The sequence below is a fragment of the Oncorhynchus gorbuscha genome, linkage group LG18 (assembly GCF_021184085.1).
Source record: "Oncorhynchus gorbuscha isolate QuinsamMale2020 ecotype Even-year linkage group LG18, OgorEven_v1.0, whole genome shotgun sequence".
In the NCBI taxonomy this organism is placed as follows: Eukaryota; Metazoa; Chordata; class Actinopteri; order Salmoniformes; family Salmonidae; genus Oncorhynchus; species Oncorhynchus gorbuscha.
The window spans coordinates 75628258-75644998 of NC_060190.1; the positions used below are offsets into that span (position 1 = coordinate 75628258).

The 16741-nt window shown below is 45.5% G+C and overlaps 1 protein-coding gene across 1 annotated transcript; it reads left to right on the forward strand.

Moving 5' to 3' along the window:
• The first annotated feature begins 449 nt into the window (after positions 1-449).
• Positions 450-12294, forward strand: LOC124004306 (podocalyxin-like protein 2). Its single transcript, XM_046313119.1, has 6 exons — positions 450-917; positions 4541-4615; positions 8946-9102; positions 9386-9447; positions 9644-9823; positions 11368-12294. The coding sequence occupies exons 1-6, from the start codon at positions 579-581 to the stop codon at positions 11596-11598; spliced, it is 1044 nt and encodes a 347-aa protein (XP_046169075.1). The 5' UTR covers positions 450-578; the 3' UTR covers positions 11599-12294.
• Positions 12295-16741: the final 4447 nt, after the last annotated feature.

Below are 16741 nucleotides of genomic sequence, written 5' to 3' on the forward strand. Positions count from 1 at the left end.
CTCCCTTCAAGGATGTGGTGGAGAGGCAGGAGCGGGAGCTATGGGAGATGGAGAGAGAGTCCAGCGGCCTCCCCCTGGAGGCTGGCTACGGCCAGAACCAGAGCCTGCCTACCACCACCTCCAACACCACCACCACCCCCACCTCCAACACCCCCACCACCCCTGCTGCTGACCCTCTGGTTCCTGTAGACTCAACCACCTTAGACCCACAATACGTCCCAGTGTACGGGGGTTCACAATCAACTCCTGAAGACACAGTGGAGGTAGAGGTAGCAGATGAGGAAGAGGAGGAGGAGAGGGAGAGTTCCACCCCTGAGCCTGATGCCTCCACCTCCAGACCAACCCTCCCAGACCAGGAGGAGGAGGAGGAGGAGGAGGAGGAGGAGGAGGAGGAGGAGGAGGAGGAGGAGGAGGAGGAGGAGGAGGAGGAGGAGGAGGAGGAGGTAGAGGAGAGGGAGAGTTCCACCCCTGAGCCTGATGCCTCCACCTCCAGACCAACCTTCCCAGAGGTGGGTGTCTTCCCCAGCCTTGGGCCTCTCCAGTCGGACAACACCCATACAGAAGACCAGGAGGAGGTGATGGAAGAGGAAGAGGAGGCAGTGGTCCTTGGAAGACCTAGGAATGACTCGGGAAGAGCAGGGAGAGGAGGGGACATCTCTCCCCTGACCACAGCCCCCTTGGCGTCTCTGGCGCCCACGGTCGACATCACAGAGGATTCAGCGGTCCGTCTGGAGGACGAGGAGATGTTCGCTGAGAAGGAGATCCAGGAGGAGGAGAGGAGGCAGGAGGAGGAGAGGAGGCAGGAGGAGGAAAAGAAGCATGATGAGGAGGAGCAGGAGGTCAGGCATGGAGGAAAAGAGCTGTTAACAGAGGCAGAGCTCCTCCATGGTGCACACTTCTCCCAGGAGATACAGCAGGTTCAGTAGTATGTCTAATCTATAATGTAGTAGAGGAGGTGGATCAGTAGTATGTCTAATCTATAATGTAGTAGAGGAGGTGGTTCAGTAGTATGTCTAATCTATAATGTAGTGGAGGAGGTGGTTCAGTAGTATGTCTAATCTATAATGTAGTAGAGGAGGTGGTTCAGTAGTATGTCTAATCTATAATGTAGTAGAGGAGGTGGTTCAGTAGTATGTCTAATCTATAATGTAGTAGAGGAGGTGGTTCAGTAGTATGTTTAATCTATAATGTAGTAGAGGAGGTGGTTCAGTAGTATGTTTAATCTATAATGTAGTGGTTCAGTAGTATGTCTAATCTATAATGTAGTAGAGGAGGTGGTTCAGTAGTATGTCTAATCTATAATGTAGTAGAGGAGGTGGTTCAGTAGTATGTCTAATCTATAATGTAGTAGAGGAGGTGGTTCAGTAGTATGTCTAATCTATAATGTAGTAGAGGAGGTGGTTCAGTAGTATGTCTAATCTATAATGTAGTAGAGGAGGTGGTTCAGTAGTATGTCTAATCTATAATGTAGTAGAGGAGGTGGTTCAGTAGTATGTCTAATCTATAATGTAGTAGAGGAGGTGGTTCAGTAGTATGTCTAATCTATAATGTAGTAGAGGAGGTGGTTCAGTAGTATGTCTAATCTATAATGTAGTAGAGGAGGTGGTTCAGTAGTATGTCTAATCTATAATGTAGTAGAGGAGGTGGTTCAGTAGTATGTCTAATCTATAATGTAGTAGAGGAGGTGGTTCAGTAGTATGTTTAATCTATAATGTAGTAGAGGAGGTGGTTCAGTAGTATGTTTAATCTATAATGTAGCGGAGGTGGTTCAGTAGTATGTCTAATCTATAATGTAGTAGAGGAGGTGGTTCAGTAGTATGTCTAATCTATAATGTAGTAGAGGAGATGGTTCAGTAGTATGTCTAATCTATAATGTAGTAGAGGAGGTGGTTCAGTAGTATGTCTAATCTATAATGTAGTAGAGGAGGTGGTTCAGTAGTATGTCTAATCTATAATGTAGTAGAGGAGGTGGTTCAGTAGTATGTCTAATCTATAATGTAGTAGAGGAGGTGGTTCAGTAGTATGTCTAATCTATAATGTAGTAGAGGAGGTGGTTCAGTAGTATGTCTAATCTATAATGTAGTAGAGAAGGTGGTTCAGTAGTATGTCTAATCTATAATGTAGTAGAGGAGGTGGTTCAGTAGTCAATCTATAATGTAGAGGAGATGGTTCATGTCTAATCTATAATGTAGTAGAGGAGGTGGTTCAGTAGTATGTCTAATCTATAATGTAGTAGAGGAGGTGGTTCAGTAGTATGTCTAATCTATAATGTAGTAGAGGAGGTGGTTCAGTAGTATGTCTAATCTATAATGTAGTAGAGGAGGTGGTTCAGTAGTATGTCTAATCTATAATGTAGTAGAGGAGGTGGTTCAGTAGTATGTCTAATCTATAATGTGGAGGTGGTTCAGTAGTATGTCTAATCTATAATGTGTGGGAGGTGGTTCAATCTATAACTAGTATGGTTCAGTAAATCTATAACGTAGTAGAGGAGGTGGTTCAGTAGTATGTCTAATCTATAACGTAGTAGAGGAGGTGGTTCAGTAGTATGTCTAATCTATAATGTAGTAGAGGAGGTGGTTCAGTAGTATGTCTAATCTATAATGTAGTGGAGGAGGTGGTTCAGTAGTATGTCTAATCTATAATGTAGTAGAGGAGGTGGTTCAGTAGTATGTCTAATCTATAATGTAGTGGAGGAGGTGGTTCAGTAGTATGTCTAATCTATAATGTAGTAGAGGAGGTGGTTCAGTAGTATGTCTAATCTATAATGTAGTAGAGGAGGTGGTTCAGTAGTATGTCTAATCTATAATGTAGTAGAGGAGGTGGTTCAGTAGTATGTTTAATCTATAATGTAGTAGAGGAGGTGGTTCAGTAGTATGTTTAATCTATAATGTAGCGGAGGTGGTTCAGTAGTATGTCTAATCTATAATGTAGTAGAGGAGGTGGTTCAGTAGTATGTCTAATCTATAATGTAGTAGAGGAGGTGGTTCAGTAGTATGTCTAATCTATAATGTAGTAGAGGAGGTGGTTCAGTAGTATCCTATAATTAATGTATAATGTAGTAGGAGGTGGTTCAGTAGTATGTCTAATCTATAATGTAGTAGAGGAGGTGGTTCAGTAGTATGTCTAATCTATAATGTAGTAGAGGAGGTGGTTCAGTAGTATGTCTAATCTATAATGTAGTAGAGGAGGTGGTTCAGTACTAATCTATAATGTAGTAGAGGAGATGACAGTAGTATGTCTAATCTATAATGTAGTAGAGGAGGTGGTTCAGTAGTATGTCTAATCTATAATGTAGGAGGTGGTTCATATTTTAATCTATAACGTAGTAGAGGAGGTGGTTCAGTAGTATGCAGCACTGTAATATGTCTAATCTATAATGTAGTAGAGGAGGTGGTTCTCTAGTATGTCTAATCTATAATGTAGTGGAGGAGGTGGTTCAGTAGTATGTCTAATCTATAATGAGTAGAGGAGGTGGTTCAGTAGTATGTCTAATCTATAATGTAGTGGAGGAGGTGGTTCAGTAGTATGTCTAATCTATAATGTAGTGGAGGAGGTGGTTCAGTAGTATGTCTAATCTATAATGTAGTAGAGGAGGTGGTTCAGTAGTATGTCTAATCTATAATGTAGTAGAGGAGGTGGTTCAGTAGTGTCTAATCTATAATGTAGTAGAGGAGGTGGTTCAGTAGTATGTCTAATCTATAATGTGGAGGTGGTTCAGTAGTATGTCTAATCTATAACAGTAGATGGTTCAGTTATGTCTAATCTTAACGTAGTAGAGGAGGTGGTTCAGTAGTATGTCTAATCTATAATGTAGTAGAGGAGGTGGTTCAGTAGTATGTCTAATCTATAATGTAGTGGAGGAGGTGGTTCACTAATCTATAATGTAGTAGAGTAGTGGAGGAGGTGGTTCAGTAGTATGTCTAATCTATAATGTAGTAGAGGAGGTGGTTCAGTAGTATGTCTAATCTATAATGTAGTAGAGGAGGTGGTTCAGTAGTATGTCTAATCTATAATGTAGTAGAGGAGGTGGTTCAGTAGTATGTCTAATCTATAATGTAGTAGAGGAGGTGGTTCAGTTATGTCTAATCTATAATGTAGTAGAAGGTGGTTCAGTAGTATGTCTAATCTATAATGTAGTAGAGGAGGTGGTTCAGTAGTATGTCTAATCTATAATGTAGTAGAGGAGGTGGTTCAGTAGTATGTCTAATCTATAATGTAGTAGAGGAGGTGGTTCAGTAGTATGTCTAATCTATAATGTAGTAGAGGAGGTGGTTCAGTAGTATGTCTAATCTATAATGTAGTAGAGGAGGTGGTTCAGTAAACTATGAGGAGCAGCCTTTCCTTGAAGACTTGTTAGCCCCCTGAGGTAATGACCTAACTTCAGTTCGGCGTTCTTGTGGCACACAGGAGACTGGTTTGAACCCGACCGGTCACACTATGTTACCGTGTATCACTCAGCCCCATATATTTTGACGTTTTTGATTGGTTTGCCAGCCTCTTACTAACTTGCTTTCACCTCCTCTCTTAATGTAACCACCAGGTGATCTGTGTGGACTGGAGCGATCTGGCTGGGATGGGGTACGTCATCCTCAACATGTCAGACAACGTTGACTGTGTGAGTAACCACATCATAAACATATTTTTTAGACCGTAATATTGCAGCACTGTAATTGCTGATGTTTCGTTGGGAAAAGTTCTGATTTCGTACATTTGTAATTGAATCAACAGGGCATGATGGGATGCCATTAGATCGTATCCTGGTTAAACCAGCCTGAACACTTGTGTAACTATAGTGAGTGTAGCGTACAGTCTGGTCTAACCAGGCTATAGATCCAGACAGCCCATTGTTGTCCTTCACTGTGAGACAACCAGGAGCCCTTTCACTGTGAGGAAACCAGGAGCCCTTTCACTCTGAGGAAACCAGGAGCCCTTTCACTGTGAGGCAAACCAGGAGCCCTTTCACTGTGACACAACCAGGAGCCCTTTCACTGTGAGGCAAACCAGGAGCCCTTTCACTGTGACACAACCAGGAGCCCTTTCACTGTGACACAACCAGGAGCCCTTTCACTGTGAGACAACCCAGGAGCCCTTTCACTGTGAGACAACCCAGGAGCCCTTTCACTGTGAGGCAACCAGGAGCCCTTTCACTGTGAGACAACCCAGGAGCCCTTTCACTGTGAGACAACCCAGGAGCCCTTTCACTGTGAGACAACCCAGGAGCCCTTTCACTGTGAGACAACCCAGGAGCCCTTTCACTGTGAGACAACCAGGAGCCCTTTCACTGTGAGACAACCCAGGAGCCCTTTCACTGTGAGACAACCCAGGAGCCCTTTCACTGTGAGACAACCCAGGAGCCCTTTCACTGTGAGACAACCAGGAGCCCTTTCACTGTGAGACAACCCAGGAGCCCTTTCACTGTGAGACAACCAGGAGCCCTTTCACTGTGAGACAACCAGGAGCCCTTTCACTGTGAGACAACCAGGAGCCCTTTCACTGTGAGACAACCAGGAGCCCTTTCACTGTGAGACAACCCAGGAGCCCTTTCACTGTGAGACAACCAGGAGCCCTTTCACTGTGAGACAACCCAGGAGCCCTTTCACTGTGAGACAACCAGGAGCCCTTTCACTGTGAGACAACCAGGAGCCCTTTCACTGTGAGACAACCCAGGAGCCCTTTCACTGTGAGACAACCCAGGAGCCCTTTCACTGTGAGACAACCCAGGAGCCCTTTCACTGTGAGACAACCCAGGAGCCCTTTCACTGTGAGACAACCCAGGAGCCCTTTCACTGTGAGACAACCCAGGAGCCCTTTCACTGTGAGACAACCCAGGAGCCCTTTCACTGTGAGACAACCCAGGAGCCCTTTCACTGTGAGACAACCCAGGAGCCCTTTCACTGTGAGACAACCAGGAGCCCTTTCACTGTGAGACAACCAGGAGCCCTTTCACTGTGAGGCAACCCAGGAGCCCTTTCACTGTGAGACAACCAGGAGCCCTTTCACTGTGAGACAACCCAGGAGCCCTTTCACTGTGAGACAACCCAGGAGCCCTTTCACTGTGAGACAACCAGGAGCCCTTTCACTGTGAGACAACCCAGGAGCCCTTTCACTGTGAGACAACCCAGGAGCCCTTTCACTGTGAGACAACCCAGGAGCCCTTTCACTGTGAGACAAGACAACCAGGAGCCCTTTCACTGTGAGACAACCAGGAGCCCTTTCACTGTGAGACAACCAGGAGCCCTTTCACTGTGAGACAACCAGGAGCCCTTTCACTGTGAGACAACCCAGGAGCCCTTTCACTGTGAGACAACCAGGAGCCCTTTCACTGTGAGACAACCCAGGAGCCCTTTCACTGTGAGACAACCAGGAGCCCTTTCACTGTGAGACAACCCAGGAGCCCTTTCACTGTGAGACAACCCAGGAGCCCTTTCACTGTGAGACAACCCAGGAGCCCTTTCACTGTGAGACAACCAGGAGCCCTTTCACTGTGAGACAACCAGGAGCCCTTTCACTGTGAGACAACCTGTGAGACAACCCAGCCCTTTCACTGTGAGACAACCCAGGAGCCCTTTCACTGTGAGACAACCAGGAGCCCTTTCACTGTGAGACAACCAGGAGCCCTTTCACTGTGAGACAACCCAGGAGCCCTTTCACTGTGAGACAACCCAGGAGCCCTTTCACTGTGAGACAACCCAGGAGCCCTTTCACTGTGAGACAACCAGGAGCCCTTTCACTGTGAGACAACCCAGGAGCCCTTTCACTGTGAGACAACCAGGAGCCCTTTCACTGTGAGACAACCCAGGAGCCCTTTCACTGTGAGACAACCAGGAGCCCTTTCACTGTGAGACAACCAGGAGCCCTTTCACTGTGAGACAACCAGGAGCCCTTTCACTGTGAGACAACCAGGAGCCCTTTCACTGTGAGACAACCAGGAGCCCTTTCACTGTGAGACAACCCAGGAGCCCTTTCACTGTGAGACAACCAGGAGCCCTTTCACTGTGAGACAACCCAGGAGCCCTTTCACTGTGAGACAACCCAGGAGCCCTTTCACTGTGAGACAACCAGGAGCCCTTTCACTGTGAGACAACCCAGGAGCCCTTTCACTGTGAGACAACCCAGGAGCCCTTTCACTGTGAGACAACCCAGGAGCCCTTTCACTGTGAGACAACCCAGGAGCCCTTTCACTGTGAGACAACCAGGAGCCCTTTCACTGTGAGACAACCCAGGAGCCCTTTCACTGTGAGACAACCAGGAGCCCTTTCACTGTGAGACAACCAGGAGCCCTTTCACTGTGAGACAACCCAGGAGCCCTTTCACTGTGAGACAACCAGGAGCCCTTTCACTGTGAGACAACCAGGAGCCCTTTCACTGTGAGACAACCCAGGAGCCCTTTCACTGTGAGACAACCAGGAGCCCTTTCACTGTGAGACAACCAGGAGCCCTTTCACTGTGAGACAACCCAGGAGCCCTTTCACTGTGAGACAACCCAGGAGCAGGAGCCCTTTCACTGTGAGACAACCCAGGAGCCCTTTCACTGTGAGACAACCCAGGAGCCCTTTCACTGTGAGACAACCCAGGAGCCCTTTCACTGTGAGACAACCCAGGAGCCCTTTCACTGTGAGACAACCCAGGAGCCCTTTCACTGTGAGACAACCCAGGAGCCCTTTCACTGTGAGACAACCCAGGAGCCCTTTCACTGTGAGACAACCCAGGAGCCCTTTCACTGTGAGGCAACCCAGGAGCCCTTTCACTGTGAGGCAACCAGGAGCCCTTTCACTGTGAGGCAACCAGGAGCCCTTTCTTTCCTCTGACAGTCGGTTTACAACATTCTCCTCACCCCTCACCCCCTCCACCCACCCCTCCTCCCCCTCACCCCCCCCCTCTCCACCCTCCACCCTCACCCCATCCTCTCCACCCTCACCCCCTCCTCTCCACCCTCCACCCTCACCCCATCCTCTCCACCCTCCACCCTCACCCCATCCTCTCCACCCTCCTCCCCTCACCCCATCCTCTCCACCCTCACCCCTCCTCTCCACCCTCCACCCTCACCCCATCCTCACCCTCACCCCCTCCTCTCCCCCTCACCCTCACCCCCTCCTTTCCACCCTACACCCTCACCCCCTCCTCTCCCCCCCTCACCTTCACCCCCTCCTTTCCACCCTCCACCCTCACCCCCTCCTCTCCACCCCCACCCTCAACCCCTCATCCCCCTCCCCTCCACCCTCCCCCCTCTCCACCCCCACCCCCTCTTCTCCATCCTCTTTTGTCTGTAATATCTTTTTCGCTGTGTCGGACCCCAGTAAGACTAGCTGTTGCCATTGGAGTCGGCTAATGGGGATCCTAATAAATCTAAATCTAATCCTCTCCATCCCCCTAAATCATCCCCCTCCGTCACCCAAGAGTCCCTCCGTCACCATGGAAACAACAGAAAGCCGTGCAATTATAATCAATGTGACTTTTTTGGTTGTCACGCCAACCGCTACAGAGTAAATCACAAGTACCCAGCAGGGAGGAAGACAGAAACGCTCCGATCCACAAAACAGCAGCACATCAAAGACAGCATGATTAGTTCAACGGCATAGTTGGCAGGCAGATTTATTCCGTACAGCATGAGTCATCACCACACAACCACAGAATACCATTTTGTATGTTAAACAGTTGCATATTTTGTACGTCTGTTTGTTTCTACCTTGTCCTCTTGTCCTTGTTTCAGCTGGATCCTCTATACAACTAACTACAGCACAAACCAAATCGATCTGACAACAACCAGGTCACCTGATGCACCTTTGTGTTTTTTTCACCGTTAACCTCTGACCTCTCCTGTTGTGTTTATGTTCAGGATGAGTTCCGTGTGGAGAGTGGAGAGCGGCTCTTGGAGCTGCTAGAGACAACCTTCTCTGACTAACTAACTTTGCCCTAACCCTGTGACATCTCTGTCTCCTGGTCAGGATGAGTTCCGTGTGGAGAGTGGAGAGCGGCTCTTGGAGCTGCTAGAGACAACCTTCTCTAGGAAGATGAACAGTCCTCAGGGCTCCTGGCTCATCTCTCTCTCTAAACCCACCAGACAGGACCACCAGCTGCTCGTCACGCTGACCAACGAACACGGTACCAGATACACCAGAGAGCTGGGGCCCAGAGAGCTGGGGCCCAGAGAGCTGGGGCCCAGAGAGCTGGGGCCCAGAGAGCTGGGGCCCACTTTCTCATTTGCAGTCAAGCTCTCAAACCTAGGTTTCATATAAATACTGTGAAATATGTGATCCCGAGCCAAACTTCGTCAAATGATATGAAGATATACACGTAGATGTCTCCCACACTGTATTCTCATGCGGTTGCTCAATCGTGTGCTATTTAGTAACATTTGTTTGTGTGATTTCTGACTGTCTTTTAGGAGTTATTGCCACCAAGGATATGTTGTCAATGTTAGGCGAAATCAGGAGAGGTTTACACGAGGTAAGATCCTTCTGTTTCTATGTAAGGTTGTAATTGGTTCCTTCTGATCCTTCTGTTTCTATGTAAGGTTGTAATTGGTTCCTTCTGATCCTTCTGACTTTGTGTAAGGATGTAAATGGGTCGGCCTGGTCTCCGTCCGAAGTATAAATGGATTCTGTCTGAATGAAACTGAACTGTTCAGTGTGTCTGGTTCCAGATTGGTATCCAGAACTACAGCAGCGCTAACACCTGTCACTCCAGGCCCAGTCAGACTCGCAGTGACTACGGGAAGCTGTTTGTGGTCCTGGTGATCATAGGTTCTGTCTGTGTGGTCATCATCGCCTCTGGTCTCATCTATATCTTCTGGCAGAGACGCCTGCCTAAGATCAAGACTATGGTAGGTGTAGATTTACTTACTGTAGATTTACTTACTGTAGAGTTACTGTAGAGTTACTTACTGTAGATTTACTATAGATTTACTTACTGTAGATTTACTTACTGTAGAGTTACTGTAGAGTTACTTACTGTAGATTTACTGTAGAGTTACTTACTGTAGATTTACTGTAAGGCACTTTGAGAATGTTGTTGTAAAAAAAAGGGCTAAATGAATAACATTGAATTGATTGATTCATTGATTGATAAATAGTATTGATTGATTGATTGTTATTATTTGATAAATGGTATTGATTCATTGATTGATTGATTGATAAATGGTATTGATTGATAAATGATATTGATTCATTGATTCATTGGTTGATTGATACATGGTATTGATTGATAAATGGTATTGATTGATAAATGATATTGATTCATTGATTCATTGGTTGATTGATACATGGTATTGATTGATAAATGATATTGATTCATTGATTCATTGGTTGATTGATACATGGTATTGATTGATAAATGATATTGATTCATTGATTCATTGGTTGATTGATACATGGTATTGATTGATAAATGGTATTGATTGATAAATGATATTGATTCATTGATTCATTGGTTGGTATTGATTGATTGATATTGATAAATGATATTGATTCATGGTATTGATTGATAAATTGATTGATAAATGATATTGATTCATTGATTCATTGGTTGATTGATTGATTGATTGATACATGGTATTGATTGATAAATGATATTGATTCATTGATTGATTGATTGATAAATGGTATTGATTGATTCATTGATTGATTCATTCATTGATTGATCAATTGTATTGATTGATTCATTGATTGATTGATTTGATTCAATTGGTTGAGATATTGATTGATTGATTGATTGATAAATGATATTGATTCATTGATTCATTGGTTGATTGATACATGATTGATTGATTGATTGACACATTGATTGATCAATAGCTTTATGACTGTATGGATTAATTATTATGGTGTGTTTGTTACTCTTCAGTTATTTCATTTCTTGCAAATGTATTATTATTGTTTTTCTTTTTAGCCTCCCCCCAATTGGGTATTCAATTGGTTACAGTCTTGTCCCATCGCTGCAACTCCCGTACGGACTCAGGAGAGGCGAAGGTCGAGAGCCATGCGTCCTCCGAAACACGACCCTGCCAAGCCGCACTGCTCCTTGACACAATGCCCACTTAACCCGGAAGCCAGCCGCACCAATGTGTCGGAGGAAACACCGTACACCTGGTGACCGTATCAGTGTGCACTTCCCCCGGCCCGCCACAGGAGTCGCTAGTGCCGACCAAACCCTCCCCTACCCGGACGACGCTGGGCCAATTGTGCGCCGCCCCATGGGTCTCCTGGTCGCGGCTGGCTGTGACAGAGCCTGGGCTCGAACCCAGAGTCCAGGCTCTGCAGTGCCTTAGACCACTGTGCCACTCGGGAGACCCACGCTCAATTATTTAAAACGTTATGTTTCAAACGTTATGTAAAAACTTCTCCTCTTTCTTCTCCTTTCCCTCCCAAGACTCGAGGCGAGGAATTCCATTTTGTGGAGAATGGCTGCCATGACAACCCTACCCTGGATGTGACGAGTGACGGGGGGCGGCAGCCAGATATACAGGAGAAGAAACATCACCATGCCAACGGACTGACGGCTGGGTCTGGGGGGGAGGGAGGGAGTAGTGGCTGGCAGGTCCTGGTCAACAAACCTGGAGTGAAGGAAGAGGATAATATGGAAGAGGATACACACCTTTAGTAGAGAGAAGAAGAGTGGAAGAGGATACACACCTTTAGTAGAGAGAAGAAGAGTGGAAGAGGATACACACCTTTAGTAGAGAGAAGAAGAGTGGATGAGGATACACACCTTTAGTAGAGAGAAGAAGAGTGGAAGAGGATACACACCTTTAGTAGAGAGAAGAAGAGTGGAAGAGGATACACACCTTTAGTAGAGAGAAGAAGAGTGGAAGAGGATACACACCTTTAGTAGAGAGAAGAAGAGTGGAAGAGGATACACACCTTTAGTAGAGAGAAGAAGAGTGGAAGAGGATACACACCTTTAGTAGAGAGAAGAAGAGTGGAAGAGGATACACACCTTTAGTAGAGAGAAGAAGAGTGGAAGAGGATACATACCTTTAGTAGAGAGAAGAAGAGTGGAAGAGAAGGTAGCCTGGATCCAGATCTGTTTGTGCTGTCTTCCCAACTTCTATGGTCACTGTCACATTTGGCGTGGCACGACAGCACAAACAGATCTGGGAGTCGGACGAGGCTAGAAAAGAGAACTCATGATGAAGACTCAAAACATCAGTGTTGTGAAACTTGCGAATGCATCGGCTGTCAAATTATACAGAGCAAAAATATAAACGCAACATGTAAAGTGTTGGTCCCATGTTTCATGAGCTGAAATAAAGATCCCAGAAATTTTCCATATGCACAAACAGCTTATTTTCCTTAAATTTTGTGCACAAATTTGTTTATAGTCCTGTTAGTGAGCATTTCTCCTTTGACAAGATAATCCATCCACCTGACAGGTGTGGCATATCAAAAAGCTGATTAAACAGCATGCTCATTACACAGGTCTACCTTGTGCTGGGGATAATAAAAAAGGCCACTCTAAACCAGAGCTCTTGCCAGAGAATTGAATGTTAATTTCTCTACCATAAGCCACCGTCAATGTCGTTTTAGAGAATTTGTCAGAATGTCCAACCGGCCTGACAACCGCAGACCACGTGTAACCACGCCAGCCCAAGACTTCCACATCCGTCTTCTTCACCTGCTGGATCGTCTGAGACCAGCTCTCCGGACAGCTGATGAAACTGAGGAGTATTTCTGTCTGTAATAAAGCCCTTTTGTGAGGAAAAACTCAATCTTATTGGCTGGGCCTTGCTCCCCAGTGGGTGGGCCTATGCCCTACCAGGCCCAACCATGGCTACACCCCTGCCCAGTCATGTGAAATCCATAGATTAGGGCCTAACGAATTAATTTCAATTGACTGATTTCCTTATATGAACTGTAACTCAGTAAAATCGTTGAAATTGTTGCATGTTGCGTTTATATATATATATATTTTTTTGTGTTCATTACAGAAAGACAAAGTATAGTAATCAGAAGTCACTTAAACAACTTATTAAAGCTACTTAGACGTTTTATCAATTGACTATGATTATATGATATGGACTTGATTATCTACTCTGCTTTCCTTTTTTTTTTGTCAACTAAGCATGATTCACATCTATTACTAAACACTGTACAGCTACAGGGACTTTTCAGAATAATGAAAGATTGAAGCGATTAGAGGCATTATCCCTCTGTTACGTGTATAATCGTAGTTGAACTACTGAAGTTATTAGAATATTGCATTTAGTTTAACATGTTTGAATGTTAAAACGCTTTGTTCTATTGTTTTATTTTGTAAAGTTGGAATGCCATCCCAGTATCGGATCTGTTCACACTGATCGTAGTTCAAAGTCACACAATCATTTGGAAGCATCCATTATACCCAGCCTCCTTACAATCAAGACTGAGTCTGAGCCAAATATCTAGCTTGGTTGCCTGATCTGAATGCTTTAGCAAGTCATCTCTGGTTGCTGTGGCACGGTAACAAACAAGGGATTGGCTAAAGCACAATCACCTCTGGTAACCAGGCTGCAAAACAACAGAGGCTGTCATGGTAACAAACAAGGGATTGGCTAAAGCACAATCACCTCTGGTAACCAGGCTGCAAAACAACAGAGGCTGTCATGGTAACAAACAAGGGATTGGCTAAAGCACAATCACATCTGGTAACCAGGCTGCAAAACAACAGAGGCTGTCATGGTAACAAACAAGGGATTGGCTAAAGCACAATCACATCTGGTAACCAGGCTGCAAAACAACAGAGGCTGTCATGGTAACAAACAAGGGATTGGCTAAAGCACAATCACATCTGGTAACCAGGCTGCAAAACAACAGAGGCTGTCATGGTAACAAACAAGGGATTGGCTAAAGCACAATCACATCTGGTAACCAGGCTGCAAAACAACAGAGGCTGTCATGGTAACAAACAAGGGATTGGCTAAAGCACAATCACATCTGGTAACCAGGCTGCAAAACAACAGAGGCTGTCATGGTAACAAACAAGGGATTGGCTAAAGCACAATCACCTCTGGTAACCAGGCTGCAAAACAACAGAGGCTGTCATGGTAACAAACAAGGGATTGGCTAAAGCACAATCACCTCTGGTAACCAGGCTGCAAAACAACAGAGGCTGTCATGGTAACAAACAAGGGATTGGCTAAAGCACAATCACCTCTGGTAACCAGGCTGCAAAACAACAGAGGCTGTCATGGTAACAAACAAGGGATTGGCTAAAGCACAATCACCTCTGGTAACCAGGCTGCAAAACAACAGAGGCTGTCATGGTAACAAACAAGGGATTGGCTAAAGCACAATCACCTCTGGTAACCAGGCTGCAAAACAACAGAGGCTGTCATGGTAACAAACAAGGGATTGGCTAAAGCACAATCACATCTGGTAACCAGGCTGCAAAACAGAGGCTGGCCATATTTATGATGCTTCCCTTTGATAACCCCCCCTACAATTTTATATATATATATATATTCATTTATAATAAGCACAGCGAATAATGTTTTGGGCTCTTTACTGTAGAAGGCATGTCAATATGAATGTAATGTCATGCTGCTAGTATTTCTGCTGAGGCCCTGAAGCTAATGACATACTGTAGTTTAAATATATATTCTCTGCCTTGACAGTATTGTCTCTGCATCAAAATGGTGAGATATGTGTTTTTGTTTTTAGTCCGCAGTCAGCTATAGAGCTCAGATCTTTTTGAGAGAAATCAATAGCACCAAGATGGTTCACATCTCTCATAGCGTACACTGTGCTTAGCCGAGGAGTGTTAGAAACGCTTAAATCTGTAAATACAAGCTAAAACTCTGTGCGTGTGTGTGTGTGTGTGCGTGCGCGTGCGTGCGTGCGTGCGTGAGAAATCATCCCAAAGCATAGTCCAATCTTAGTGTAGTAGTAGTGATAAGCCACTAAACGCAGGTGGTCGGTGGCACCTTAATTGGGGAGGACGGACTAATAGTTGGGGAGGACGGACTCATAGTAATGGCCTGAAAAGAAGAAATGGAACATCAAAAAACACCTGGTTCCCACGTGTTTGACCCCATTCCATTTACTCCATTCCAGACATTATGAGCCGTCCTCACGTGTTTGACCCCATTCCATTTACTCCATTCCAGACATTATGAGCCGTCCTCATGTGTTTGACCCCATTCCATTTACTCCATTCCAGACATTATGAGTCGTCCTCACCTGGTTTCCACGTGTTTGACCCCATTCCATTTACTCCATTCCAGACATTATGAGTCATCCTCACCTGGTTTCCACGTGTTTGACCCCATTCCATTTACTCCATTCCAGACATTATGAGCCGTCCTCATGTGTTTGACCCCATTCCATTTACTCCATTCCAGACATTGAGTCGTCCTCACCTGGTTTCCACGTGTTTGACCCCATTCCATTTACTCCATTCCAGACATTATGAGCCGTCCTCATGTGTTTGACCCCATTCCATTTACTCCATTCCAGACATTATGAGTCATCCTCACCTGGTTTCCACGTGTTTGACCCCATTCCATTTACTCCATTCCAGACATTATGAGCCGTCCTCATGTGTTTGACCCCATTCCATTTACTCCATTCCAGACATTATGAGTCATCCTCACCTGGTTTCCACGTGTTTGACCCCATTCCATTTACTCCATTCCAGACATTATGAGCCGTCCTCATGTGTTTGACCCCATTCCATTTACTCCATTCCAGACATTATGAGTCATCCTCACCTGGTTCCCATGTGTTTGACCCCATTCCATTTACTCCATTCCAGACATTATGAGCCGTCCTCATGTGTTTGACCCCATTCCATTTACTCCATTCCAGACATGAGTCATCCTCACCTGGTTTCCACGTGTTTGACCCCATTCCATTTACTCCATTCCAGACATTATGAGCCGTCCTCATGTGTTTGACCCCATTCCATTTACTCCATTCCAGACATTATGAGTCATCCTCACCTGGTTCCCACGTGTTTGACCCCATTCCATTTACTCCATTCCAGACATTATGAGCCGTCCTCATGTGTTTGACCCCATTCCATTTACTCCATTCCAGACATTATGAGTCATCCTCACCTGGTTTCCACGTGTTTGACCCCATTCCATTTACTCCATTCCAGACATTATGAGCCGTCCTCATGTGTTTGACCCCATTCCATTTACTCCATTCCAGACATTGAGTCGTCCTCACCTGGTTTCCACGTGTTTGACCCCATTCCATTTACTCCATTCCAGACATTATGAGCCGCCCTCACGTGTTTGACCCCATTCCATTTACTCCATTCCAGACATTATGAGTCGTCCTCACCTGGTTTCCACGTGTTTGACCCCATTCCATTTACTCCATTCCAGACATTATGAGTCGTCCTCACCTGGTTCCCACGTGTTTGACCCCATTCCATTTACTCCATTCCAGACATTATGAGTCGTCCTCACCTGGTTTCCACGTGTTTGACCCCATTCCATTTACTCCATTCCAGACATTATGAGTCGTCCTCACCTGGTTCCCACGTGTTTGACCCCATTCCATTTACTCCATTCCAGACATTATGAGTCGTCCTCACCTGGTTTCCACGTGTTTGACCCCATTCCATTTACTCCATTCCAGACATTATGAGTCGTCCTCACCTGGTTTCCACGTGTTTGACCCCATTCCATTTACTCCATTCCAGACATTATGAGCCGTCCTCATGTGTTTGACCCCATTCCATTTACTCCATTCCAGACATTATGAGTCGTCCTCACCTGGTTCCCACGTGTTTGACCCCATTCCATTTACTCCAT